Genomic DNA, 12,439 nt, shown 5'->3' on the forward strand with positions numbered 1-12,439 from the left:
ATGCCAACTGGACTGTAGTTTAATCTTACTCTAATGCTAGTAAAGGAACTATATCTTCCACTGCTTTTGAAGGCAGCAGGCTAGCACAGGGGTGCAGGGCAGGCTGCATGGCACTCACAGCTCTGGCCACTCCCTGTGCTTCAGCATCTGCTGCCTGAGGCAGATGCCTAACTTTGGCTCTTCCTAGAGCCGGCCCTGTTCTGCAGGTAGAAATAGGCAAGTGTGCATTGTTTTAGCTGCCATGAACAATTGCTTGGATGCAGGATGGGGAGAAGTGTGTATGTATGCCTAGAATCTCAGATTTTTGCCTTGCTGCAATGCAGCCTACTCTACAATGGTAAGAGTCACACCTACTGCTCTGCCTAGTTTTACATGTATCCCTTCCCACAATTCAAATGTCCCCCGGGAAGGCTATCTATGAGGGAATGCAGTCCTCAGGCTGAAAAGGGTTCCCCACCTCTACTTTAAGTGAACAGGAAACCTGCTGCCACACACTCAACTCCAAATGAAAACAGCAACTGTCTGTCTTTGAGGTTATTTTATGAAACTCAATGTTTTTAGCTGCTTTTAGTTATTACATACAGTTTTGCTATCAAATACAGCACGTCATGCTATCAGGCTTTCTTCTTGCTCATTTTAATATTTTTTGTCAGTTCTTTAAAAGTTTATTCCAAAAACAGAACTTTGAACAATTTTAGACTATGAATATATTTATAAATGTATTAACATACAAAAGTGAATGGTGGTCTTTTCCCCCCACTTACAAAAGAATTGGCAAGCATACATACCAGAGGTAGGATATATAATGGGATGCCAGCTTAGTATTTGAATTCTTGAATAAATTGCACTAGATCCAGAAACACATTATTATCCACATAATCCTGCATTGCAGCGGGTTAGACTAGATCAGTGTTTCCCAACCTTGGGCCTCCAGCTGTTTTTGAACTACAATTCCCATCATCCCTGACCACTGGTCTTGCTAGCTAGGGATGATGGGAGTTGTAGGCCAAAAACATCTGGAGGCCTGAGGTTGGGAAACACTGGACTAGATGACCCTTGTGGTACCTTCCAACTATGATTCTATGACCCAGAAAGCCAGATAGAAGAATAATATAGACACCATTTTGAATGCCAAAGAGAAAGCGATCTAAAAGAGAAACTGTTCATTCAATTACCACAGCTGATCTCCGTGCCAGTTTATGGCCAATGTATTCTAGCTTTTGATACAAGCTTCTGATACGTAGTTCAAAAATACATCGTGTAAGAGATGTGTCATGTTTGTTTGCAGTGACTGCGACCAATTTATGTCTTTATTCTCCCCACTTTCTTTTTACACATAGGGTTTACAGTTACAGATGATAAAGCAATAGATTCTGGAAATATAAACTAAAAAGCATCATGCTTCAGGTTAAGAACTGTGAGTTGCCTTTACTATTTTACACTGGTGAATTCAGAGAGAATCCAAAGAGGTAGCAAATAAGTCCACATTCATGACTGCATCCAGCTGCTACAATTACCATTTAAAACAACACTAGTTTACCTGGAGGAAACATACCCTTTCGTTAACTGAAAATGCTGAGGTCGATATTGCTAAAATATCATTAAAACACAACAGTACACATTTTTCTGAGACATTACCACAGAGCTATGGTGCAGTTTAAGATGTAGTTTGGAAAATGGTTTACAATTTAGTGGTACTTATCCATGCTTAAGATCACTGGCTATAATTTACACATGTGTTAAGATTACTGATTAAAAAAAAATTTTTTTGATTGAAATTATTTGGCTTTAAGTGTTAATACTAGAAAGTTTGAACTAAGATAATGGAATAAATAATAGTGTGACTTATGTCCTATTGAAATGCTTGAACCAATCAACATTCCCTCGAACATGTAAGGAAAAGAGATGGCAATGCCTTATAGATGTCAGACATTTTAGCCATGGCTTGGGAATTGGGATTAAATATGTTGTCTTGTAGCTGTGTTTTGGGGGAAGGGAATTGCATTTTGTCCATGAAAGTGTGCTCTGTTATTTTGCAGTTTAAATCTTGTAGGAAAAGAAAATCACTTAAGAGTATATTCATTATCTATATATAACCAGATTATAAAAAATAATAATCAGGAAGCAGCATAACCCGCAGAGAGCATGAAGAGAATGATCTCTCTTGCAGTTTTGGAGAAGGTCACATTTATTTATTAATTATGTACTAAAAATGCTTCTAGACCAAATGTTGCCTTAAAAACTTCAGGCAAATTTGATTTTAAAAAAACCACAAAAAACACCAAGCATTACAACTGCAGCAATTATTCATATTGGTTTAAAACAAAAAAAACAGGGCAAACTTAAACTGTCCCTCAATTTCTGTCTTCCAGTCAACAAATTCCCCTGTCCCCACACTAAACTCTTGTTACTTTTTTTCCTGTTTCTCTATATTCCCCCTCCTCTGGCATGCTGCCCACTATTACTGATGGGTCACACACCAAATGGAGCTATTGGGGGTTTGACAGATTTCAAAATAAGACTCAGAATTTGATTTGAAAAGGTGCATTACCTTTCAAGTTTGTGAAGAACAGTTCCATTTTTAAAATCCCACTTCTGACCCTAACTAGGGGCAGACAACTCAAAACCTTCCCTGCTAAATACAACAGTGAAGACATGCTCATGTTGCATGTAAATGCATAAGCAGGATAAATATTTTTAAGCAACTCTGAGATGTCATACAGCATAGGATCAACACAGCGACTGTGAAACATAGGTAGACAAATACGGAAAACACTGAGTGGAATTCAGAGTTGCTCTATGACACACCCACCCGCCATGCAAGCATTTCAGCTTGCTAGACAGAACAACCCCCCTCTCCACATCCCAGCATGCTGTTTTGGGGGTTCTCCTGACCCCCCAGGAGACAATTTGGAAGGAGATGCATGGGCGAGAAGGGGGGGGGGGAGTCCTGCTCCACAAGCATAAGTCCTAGGGTCTACAGGCTGACCCTGACCTTCACCTGCCTAGATTCTTTCAGGTGTCCAGTTCACCCACCGCCTAATTCATAGCTGCTGCCATTGCCAGAATCTCTGATTGTATTTTTCTGCCACCACCCTATTATTTGTTGGCTGCAATCCAAATTCCACTGACATGGAAGTAAGCCGCATGGAATTCAATAATACCTACTGCTGAACAGACATGGTTAGGATCAGGGCTTTTTTCTAGAACTTACACCACCAACCTCTGTGCTGCCCCAATCTCCATGCCATACCATGACACACCGCGCAGCCAGAATTATGCTGTCAGTTACCTAACACAGGGCACTCTCACATACACACTCTACATACTATTTGTAACTTCCCTCTCTCACACACCACATATACCACATACCTCCTAGGCCCAACAAGTTTCAGCACCTTTTTAACACTTGTCCCTATATAAAAATGTCGCTACTACGGTGCATACAACAACTTCTATCTGCAGCTGTCTCGCTTCAAATACTGACATTTTTGTGCCTTAAGCCAGGGATAGTAATGCAGTGCATTCAGTATGTTGTTGAACTACAACTCCCAGCAGTACCAGACAGCATGGGAGCCCAAATCAGTTATGGTATGCAAAAACAAATTCCTGGGCTCAGAATTTTTAAATTCTAAATATATCACCATTGCAACAGGTTCTGCTTGGTAGATCTCATGTCTCTGGTAAAAAACAAAGTACGGTAAATCACATAAGCCTGAAGTCTGCCCACCTCTTTATTAAGTGATGGTAGTTCTACAGTAAGATCCAGAAAGGGAGGGGTATAATTTCAGAGGGAGGAGAAAAGGCCAGTGTTCAAAACTCCCATTGTTCTACACGCATTTTGCGCCAGGGAATTTCAATAGCATGAGCAGTTTCTGAACTCTGGGCGCAGTACTGCACCGAAGATTTCAGATTAAAACTGCAGAGTGGAAGGAAAGGAGGACTTTTTTCTGCATCCCCAGTTCTAGCTACTCTCTGAAGACTGGAGAATAGACCCTCTTAAGAATATTAGGGGGGTGGGCAGGGGGAGGACTAGACCATGTGAAAAATGAACATAATATTTTAGCTGCAGCTCATTCATTTTCAGCTTTGTATTCTTGTTATTAAAAAAGCGCGCCTAGACATTCCATTTGTTTTGCCCATAGTTTCAAGTTTAAAGTGCCATTTAGCTCCTAGCTTTCATATATCAGTTTCTAACACTGGAAAAGGCCAAGGGACCACAAAAGCCTAGGACTGGCCTTGGATGCCATGCTACCACCTATTGCAATGATTTAATTTCTGGTACCATATCTGAGGCAGGACAACACTGCAAGGACCGAAAAGAAATAAAGCTTTTGAAAAAGGATCTGCTTTCTAATACCTGCTTGTTTCACTTCCTCAATGCAAGGACAAAACTTGTTGGAAGCTTGTATTAAGGCAATTTAAATGCAATCTGAGACTATTTCAATTGCGGTTCATCTTGTGAAATAACTACACCAGCCTGTCATTTGTGACTTTTTTGCCCTGAAAAGAATTGAATTGTGTGAAGTTTGGTAAGAGTGCAATGGACCCAACGGCGGACTCCAAGAGTCTTATATATGAGGCTCTTGAATTAGAGAGATTGCTTTTCTTCAATGCACCTCCTTCTGCATATAAATCCCCAACTGCTTTCCTCCTCACTGGCCCTTAGTACAGTCATATAAACACAAAAGTAGAGACAGGATTAAGTGGAGAAAGTGGAGTAATAATTATTTCTAAATTTGTATCTATGCATATAACTTAGTATATGCAAATTGTGTTTAGTCCTCCATTCTCTTATGATGTTGTGGAAATGGTTACCACACACACACACACAAACATTCAGAATCATTCTGTACCTCTGAATTCACAGTATTCTTGTTTAGTTTTGAAGAACCAGAGAGAAAAGTCACATTTAGTGAGTGAATGCCTTGCTGCTGCAGAAGCAAGCAAATAAAGTTTCTTAAAGGCTGGTAAATATTTGCAGTAGTCTGAAAGGTGGGCATAAGGAATGTAAGCAACAGTTAAACTAATCAAATATTGGATATTATTTAAGGTCCAGTAACCACAAATAAAACAAAACTTACAGAACACAAAGTATGTTGTTAAAAGGGGTGGGGAAGAGAATAAAAAGCAATCATAGTTTGTCAAAGCAAAATCACAACATTTAGGAATTTTGCACCTTGCTCTATTAATAAGTAACTGTTCCACTGTTCTCCAATAAAATGTTCAACAAAACTCTAAAAAATTTATTTAAACCTCCTGCAAGACATGCATAGAAATACTGCAATAGGACTGCCACTGGGTCTGCAAAAAGCAGTATGTAAAAGCCAGAGGAATTGAGTTGAGAAACCTCAAGAGGATACAATCTGCTCCAGCACTGTGGCTGACATGGAAAACGGTTGGTGGAGAAATTAACCTAATCTTCACAATGTCTTTCCATAATCAAACTCCACTATTGTATAATGTATCTTTCTGTTACTGATCTTATGAACAAAGCAGGATGTGTAGCTGCTTTTCACTATTTATTGCCTCTTAAATCCAGGTATGAAACAATGTAAAAGCTTTAGCACATCAGTGGTTAATGAAACATGGAGCTGTTAGAAGATAGTATTTTCAATTGTAAAGACAAACAAATAGTTCAAAGATGAACTACTGAATGATAAAGAAAGCACAATACTAAAAGGCTATTGTTTAAATAAGACAACTAGGTAGTAATAGCAAATACAATACCATCAGTAATTTACAACTTTGGATATGTGGTATAAAATAAACAAAAAAATGTGTGCAGGGTTATCTTCTTGCAAAATCATTGAAAAGCAAAAGCAAACCACAATCTGTCATTGAAACAGAGTGTGGTGCTGTCAACCATTGTGTTATAGAAAATCAAAAGCTGAAATACATTGGGGGGGGGGGGAACAAACCAAAAGGTGAACCTATAAAGAGAATCACGTAAAAAAAGATAGAACAGGGAGAAATGGCCAATATATTCTCCTTAACAGAAAAGCTTGCTATATGAAAAGTTATTTTAGGGGGGGGGGAGGATACATTATTTGGAAAAATGATTTGATTTTCTGCATGTTAGATTTATAACTTCAAGAGGAAAGAAGAAAGGTTCTTCATGGGCTTGTGATGCTGTATAAGGCATGACTACATTCTTCTAAAACTAATGGATACCATTTTTATATCACCACCAAGCCTGTAAAAGGGGAGTTAAGCCTTCTTAAACTATGAGCATCACTTCAACCAAGAAACCAGATTTCACCCTGATATGTGCATGTTAGAGCAAGGAATAATATATGTAATAATCATGCAATATAAAATGTACTTTTAATTTTAACTTTTTATACAAATTAGAAAATCTTAAAGGGTTTCAGAAACATCCTATTATTATTATTAAGCATTCCAACCCAAGGCAAAGGGAAGGACTGAATACACATTAAAGATTCTGCCCAAGAGTAAATGTATTGATTTTGAATTGTTCAATTTATATAAAGTATTGTACTGTGCCTAGTATACTAATTTTAGTCTGTTCTACAGTATTTCTGACAGGGTTGCTTATTTTGGAAGCATCAAAAATATTTTAAAATCCCTTCCCATGCATCACAGATACAAAATTTAAAGTTCTATCATTCCTAGCTAAAATGTAAATATAAACATCTGTAACCCCATGTTCTGTATGCCAAAAATAGATCATGTTTTTACTGAATTCAAAAGCTATCTTTCTTTTACACTGGGTTTTTATTTGTCTATGTTTAATAATAATTTATACTGCAAACAGAATAAAACAATCACTTTTCAACTATGGCTAAAATATTTGTATCTCTCAATCTGCTGATAAATGTACTGTAGCTAAAATACAAAATGAAGTGGTATCTTATTCTGAAATACATATTCCTTTCCATGCATCCATTCAAAGCAAAAGCACAAGATGTTCAGGGATCAATGGAGCAACATAATGGAAGATGGGGAAACATTAAAGAAGCAATCTCCAACTATAGCCTACAGCAGGGCTCTGCAAGGTTTACTGGCCATGGGCCAGATCACTCCCATGGAGCTCATCCATGGGCAGGACTGGCACAGAGCGGCGCTGGAAATCACTCCTGCACATGCCCAGACGCCAAAAATCGCTCCCGCGCAGAAGCAATTTTGGGCATCTGGACATGCACAGACATGATTTCTGAGATCTGCATGTGTGCAGATGCAACTTCCGGGGCCGCTCTGCAAGTCCCTGTGCCACGCTGTGCCTGTTTAGCGCAGTGCGGTGGCTTGGTTCGGGGGTGGCTCGTGGGCCGGTAAAATGGTCTTCGTGGGCCGCATCCGGCCCATGGGCCACACATTGCCGACCCCTGGCCTACAGTATTTGAAGTGAGATTAGCTGTTCTTAAACATGATTGCTGCAGGCTAACCTTATCATAGTATGTGAGTACACTATGGGTACTATTTTCTGAGGAAAGGCTTGCATATGGCTTACTTTATTCCCACCATAAAGGTACTGAAAATACTAAACAGCGCTTTGTGGACCACACACAGAGTTTGGAAGGTGCACACAGAAAGGTGTGAGATTGCCACACAAGTTTAAAGTGCAGAAAAAGGAGGAAACATATCAAAGCCTGTCAATCTGTCTCCCTTTCTGCAACCTCCCTGCATTTCCTTTTGAGCAGACAGAACAAATAATCATGCAGCACACACACACCCCAAATGCTTTTTGCCTGCACTTTAAATATTGTATGGTCACTCTGTGCCTTTCTCTTCATGTCCCCAGCTGTATTTCTGGTTCCAGAAAAAAATACAAGGTACAGGACTGCAGAGATAAAGTTGTTGGGTTTTTGGTTTTTTGTTTTTAGAATGCAGCTGGAAGCCAAGGGATGTGCAACAACTGGAGAAGGGTTTTTTGGCTTAAAGCAAGGAAAACAATCTCCTTTGGCCACACCTTCATGCCCCAAAATTCAGTAAATCAACCCACAAGATGGGTCCAGCACATTGACAAGGCTTGCCTTCAGTTAATGCTGGGCCTTGTTTTCAACTGATGAGGGGTGTGTGTGCTCATGCTAACTAGTTGGTTTTTAAAAGGTAAAATCTCTGCAATGCACCTTTATTATAAAACAACATGAAAGAACTGAACATTTAAAGCACTTGCTGACACTTAAAGCGAAGATTTTCTTTTTTCCTATGTTTCCGTTTTAAAAGTTTGCTTCAATGCAGGTATTTACACCCCATATTGTTGTGATTTCTCTAGAAAATATTCCTCAGAACCAAGCAGTTGAATATGAAAAATTATCTTACCTAAGGACTGGTAGAGCTCAGTCATTTTAGGATGATCCCAGCATGTAGTCTGTGTCTCATGGCTGCAAGACAAAAAAGATACCGATTCACTTAAAATACTATATGAAGTTTATGCCAGTCCCAATACTTTTAGGGCAAACTAGCTTTCTTCTTACACAGATTGCCGTTTAGTAATTGTACAGTTCAGTTATTACATGTGGTAATACAAGGGTAATTTCAGGTCAAGTGACAAAAACCATAACAACAACTATAATATTCATCATACGTCTTCCTGGAACCAGAAATATTGTCAATGTTCTAACTGAAGTTCAGGGAAAGTGTCACATTGCATTAGGCTTACATAAGCAATCATATGTAGCACACGCAAAAAAAACCTCATCAATCCCTTTCATACATTTTTATACACATGCCAACTATGTTAAATATATGATATAAAGAGGACACTGTAATGTCTTGTGAAGTGGGAGTCGGATTGTGTGACTTAATACCATCCACAGCAAAAGTGTAATCTTTTTTTAGTCAGTCAAAGATTTGGTATGTGTTGCACAGAAGGCTTGAGAAAGGATTGTAGCCCAGCAATGCACAGATTTCTTGACTGCATTTTAGTCCATGAGTAGCTCCACAACTACATAGCCGAATCCAGAAAGGTTGACACGCTTTCTATTGATCTAGCTCATTAACTGCTTTGAGATTTTTTACAATCAAGTGGTGTACACTTTATATGAACTAAATAAAATAAAAGACAGAGAAATGGCAAAAGTGGCATCACTGATTCAGGGTTTAGTATGTTCCATATTAATGTTCAGTTTAATCACAGAAAGCAGTAGACTACAGGTAAAATTAAAAAATCTGGATTTTTATTTTTCTAAATTCGGCTTTTATTATTCGACCTGGGTGTTACTTCATTTTTTGCCAAGTAAAGAAAGGAGCTTAATGGGATGCCAAGGACACCTTGCTCAGCTCAGAAAAATAAGTGTTATAGCTGAATTCAAAAAGGAAATTAGGAAGGAGGAGCTGAATAACGTGGAAAGGCAGTTCAATTATCCTGAATGGTACAGGAGAACTAGAAGGGCACTGTATAAATGTTTACATCTCCCTATACCACTGGTCTTCAACTGGTAGGTCGGAATGCACTTGAGGGTCACAGCTTGATCCAAGGTGGGTCACAACAGGAGCATTACCACCATACAAATATATGTTAAAATATTAAGAAATGAGTCCTCAAATGCATGTTTGGGTTAAAAGTGGGTCCTTGGAATGAAAAGTTTGAAAATACCTACTCTATATTATATTTACACTGCTCTGACACTGGGAAATAGCCAATGAAAACAGCACAAAGTGGTGGGGCAAGGTAGGGCGGGAATAAAGAGGACGAGGAGGAGTAAATGTATGTAATATGTAGTAAATGAGTTGGGTAAGGGGAAGGCCTTGGTGGGAAGTGGAGAAAAGAGACTGTGCTACTTAAAAGACTGTGCTACTTACTTTCCACACTGAGAAGAGAAACTTTTAAAGTGGCTTCAAAAATAAAATTGGGAAAGTGAAAAGGGGGTTTGACATTTATATGTTGGGAAGGGGAAGCTCTAGGGGGTTAATGTGGGGGTTAATTTTGAATGAAACCTGAGAATGAGAGTTGGAGAGGGACATAGAGGTAGAAATTGCCCATAAATTAAATAATCTAGCAGTGCCCAGGTGTGACTGGTTCTCTTAGGCAAAGAAGTTCCAAAGTACTAATACCTCAGTGAACAAAACAACTCTACATACAATTCACATGATATGACATCATATAGGACATAATGAATGCTTTTATAAATGTTATCTGTAAGATAAGCTCTCAAGCAAATATCTATACATAGTAAAGTTCTGCTTCTTTGTAGGACTAAAGAACAGAGATTCGTTGTAAATAAGTTCACATGTTTATAAAGTTACATATAATTTAATGAGATAAAATGTTTATTATATAGGGCATAACACCTACTTAGTAGTACATATGGTTTTCAGACTAGTACAGAAATCCAGTATCGTATATTGATACACCCTCACTGCAACCCCAAGTATGCCTACTGAATTTTAACTACCAAGTATGTGTGTGAAGGCCCAACTATGAGGTTTGCCAGCTGAAATCAATTTTGTGTATATGAGGGAAATTATTTATTTGACTTCTCAAAATACGTGCAACATCTCTCTCATCAGATAGGGAGAATGTCATTATTTATTTATCATTTTTTACGAGTCATATCTGATATTCAAAAACCAACATTTAATATATTTCGGGCAAGAATCTAAGGAATATTCATTCATGCATATACACTATTAAGGACAAAGACTATTGTGGTGCTAATTCTAATCAGAGGTGGTAAAGTATTTATGAGGAGTGATTTTTAAAACCAAAGAGAAAAATAGTTTGCCTTAATTTAAAGGCTCTTTTTAAACTTCCAAGACATTTTTATTAATAATGTTTTATTAATTCATAATATACTTAGTATGTGTGAATAAATAAGACTAGATGATTAAAAGGATTTCTGTCACTTTTATGCGCTTTCTCCAAATAGTCATTAGTTGGCCTGAGAGGTTTTATATGTTTGTTCGTGTTGAAAAATAACTTGGGAGAATCACATTTATATATCAGTCTAGCAACTAATTGAAATGATGCTTTATTTAAATCAAACTTGATTATTTGATAAAAATCAGTTTTAAGAAGACTTTGCTTTTGCTGGAAACCTGTGTGCACTGAGGTCACAGGTTTGAGGAGGGTTTTTGAGCAAACTGCCCTCAGATACCCATTCTCCAGCTTCAAGGTAAAGGTAAAGGGACCCCTAACCATTAGGTCCAGTCGTGACCAACTCTGGGGTCGTGGCGCTCGTCTTGCTTTATTGGCTGAGGAAGCCAGTGTACAGCTTCCGGGTCATGTGGCCAGCATGACGAAGCCGCTTCTGGCGAACCAGAGCAGTGCACAGAAACGCCATTTACCTTCCCACCGGAGCGGTACCTATTTATCTACCTGCACTTTGACGTGCTTTCAAACTGCTAGGTTGGCAGGAATTCTCCAGCTTAGGTGAGTTTAATTGGAGCTGAAGCAAATGTTCCAAGCAGTATCAACAGGTGGCTCAGACTTCCATTTTATTTTTTCCAGGATATATGTGATATAGTTTTGCTTTAGGGCACTGTGGTAGATTCAGGGTGGTTGTTGCAAGCAGCTGGTAAGTGCTGCTCAGATCAGCGCACACACGCCCCCCACGCCCCCGAGTCATACCTTGGAAGTTGAACGGAATCTGTTCTGGAAGTCCATTCGACGTCCAAAACATTCAGAAACCAAAGCACAGCTTCTGATTGGCTGCAGGGTTTGCAAACTTCTGGGTTTGCGGCGTTTGGTAGCCAAAATGTCCGAGTACCAAGGCATTCAGGATCCAAGGTACGACTGTGTGTGGGTGTGGGTGTGTCTGTCTATCTACGGGAATCCAGGAGAGGCATCAGCAATGGGCCCTATTGAGACACAGAGGTCCTGGGAGCTGCCTGAAATTGCCAACTGCTGATGCCAGCCTTACAACTGCTCCCAAAGCTCTGGATGGAATCATGTTAGCTCCTGCCCTTAATCTGGGTCTTGGTAACCATTTGGAATATTTATGTTCAGTTTAAAAACAGAGTGACCAATCATTTGCTCGCTGCTTTGAATTCTGTATTACAGTACATGTCTATAATCGGTAGATTATCAAGTGAGCAAACCTATTTCAAATTCTTGCTGTGTGTGGATTTATGAATATATTCCATTGAATGTTTGATATAGTAGAATTGTGAGGGAACAGACATTGAGGGGTAGGATGTAGGTGGAATGAGGTACGGATATAATTTCACCTTTTCTCTCTGTTTCTTTTTGTTCTTAAAGCCGCTTTAAAGTTTGTTTGTTTTCCAATATTTGGAAAATAAAAAATACATCCATAAACAATAAAATTCTCAGAAGGTTCAGATATTTAATTTCAATTTCATGCAAACAAGGATCCTTATATTAAAAACAGCAGTTTGGAATGGCTTATTTCAAATCTCTATCTTCTCGCTAATATGACCCCCTTCCCCTCAAGTGTATATAGTCCCCCCTCTACCCCTCTGCTGATACTTTCAAGGCTGATTTAGGTATCCACAATAGTCCACAAAAGGTACCGGT

At 38.8% G+C, this 12,439-nt stretch overlaps 1 protein-coding gene and 1 long non-coding RNA gene across 28 annotated transcripts in view; both read right to left on the reverse strand.

The window, feature by feature from the left end:
• DMD (dystrophin) overlaps window positions 1-12,439 on the reverse strand; it is a 991,104-nt gene that overhangs the window by 60,996 nt on the left and 917,669 nt on the right. For all 27 annotated transcript variants that reach the window (XM_083734089.1, XM_083734109.1, XM_083734093.1 and 24 more), the window contains one exon: window positions 8,284-8,345. In XM_083734089.1, coding sequence (XP_083590215.1) covers window positions 8,284-8,345 — 62 coding nt within the window. The remainder of the gene's footprint in view (window positions 1-8,283; window positions 8,346-12,439) is intronic.
• Window positions 643-6,619, reverse strand: LOC310842609. The gene is made up of 2 exons (XR_014563269.1): window positions 1,042-6,619; window positions 643-901 (listed from the first exon to the last, which is right to left on the reverse strand). It is a non-coding gene; the product is annotated as an uncharacterized lncRNA (long non-coding RNA).

Source organism: Podarcis gaigeae (genome assembly GCF_964106915.1).
Source record: "Podarcis gaigeae genome assembly, chromosome: 4".
Lineage (NCBI taxonomy): Eukaryota > Metazoa > Chordata > Lepidosauria > Squamata > Lacertidae > Podarcis > Podarcis gaigeae.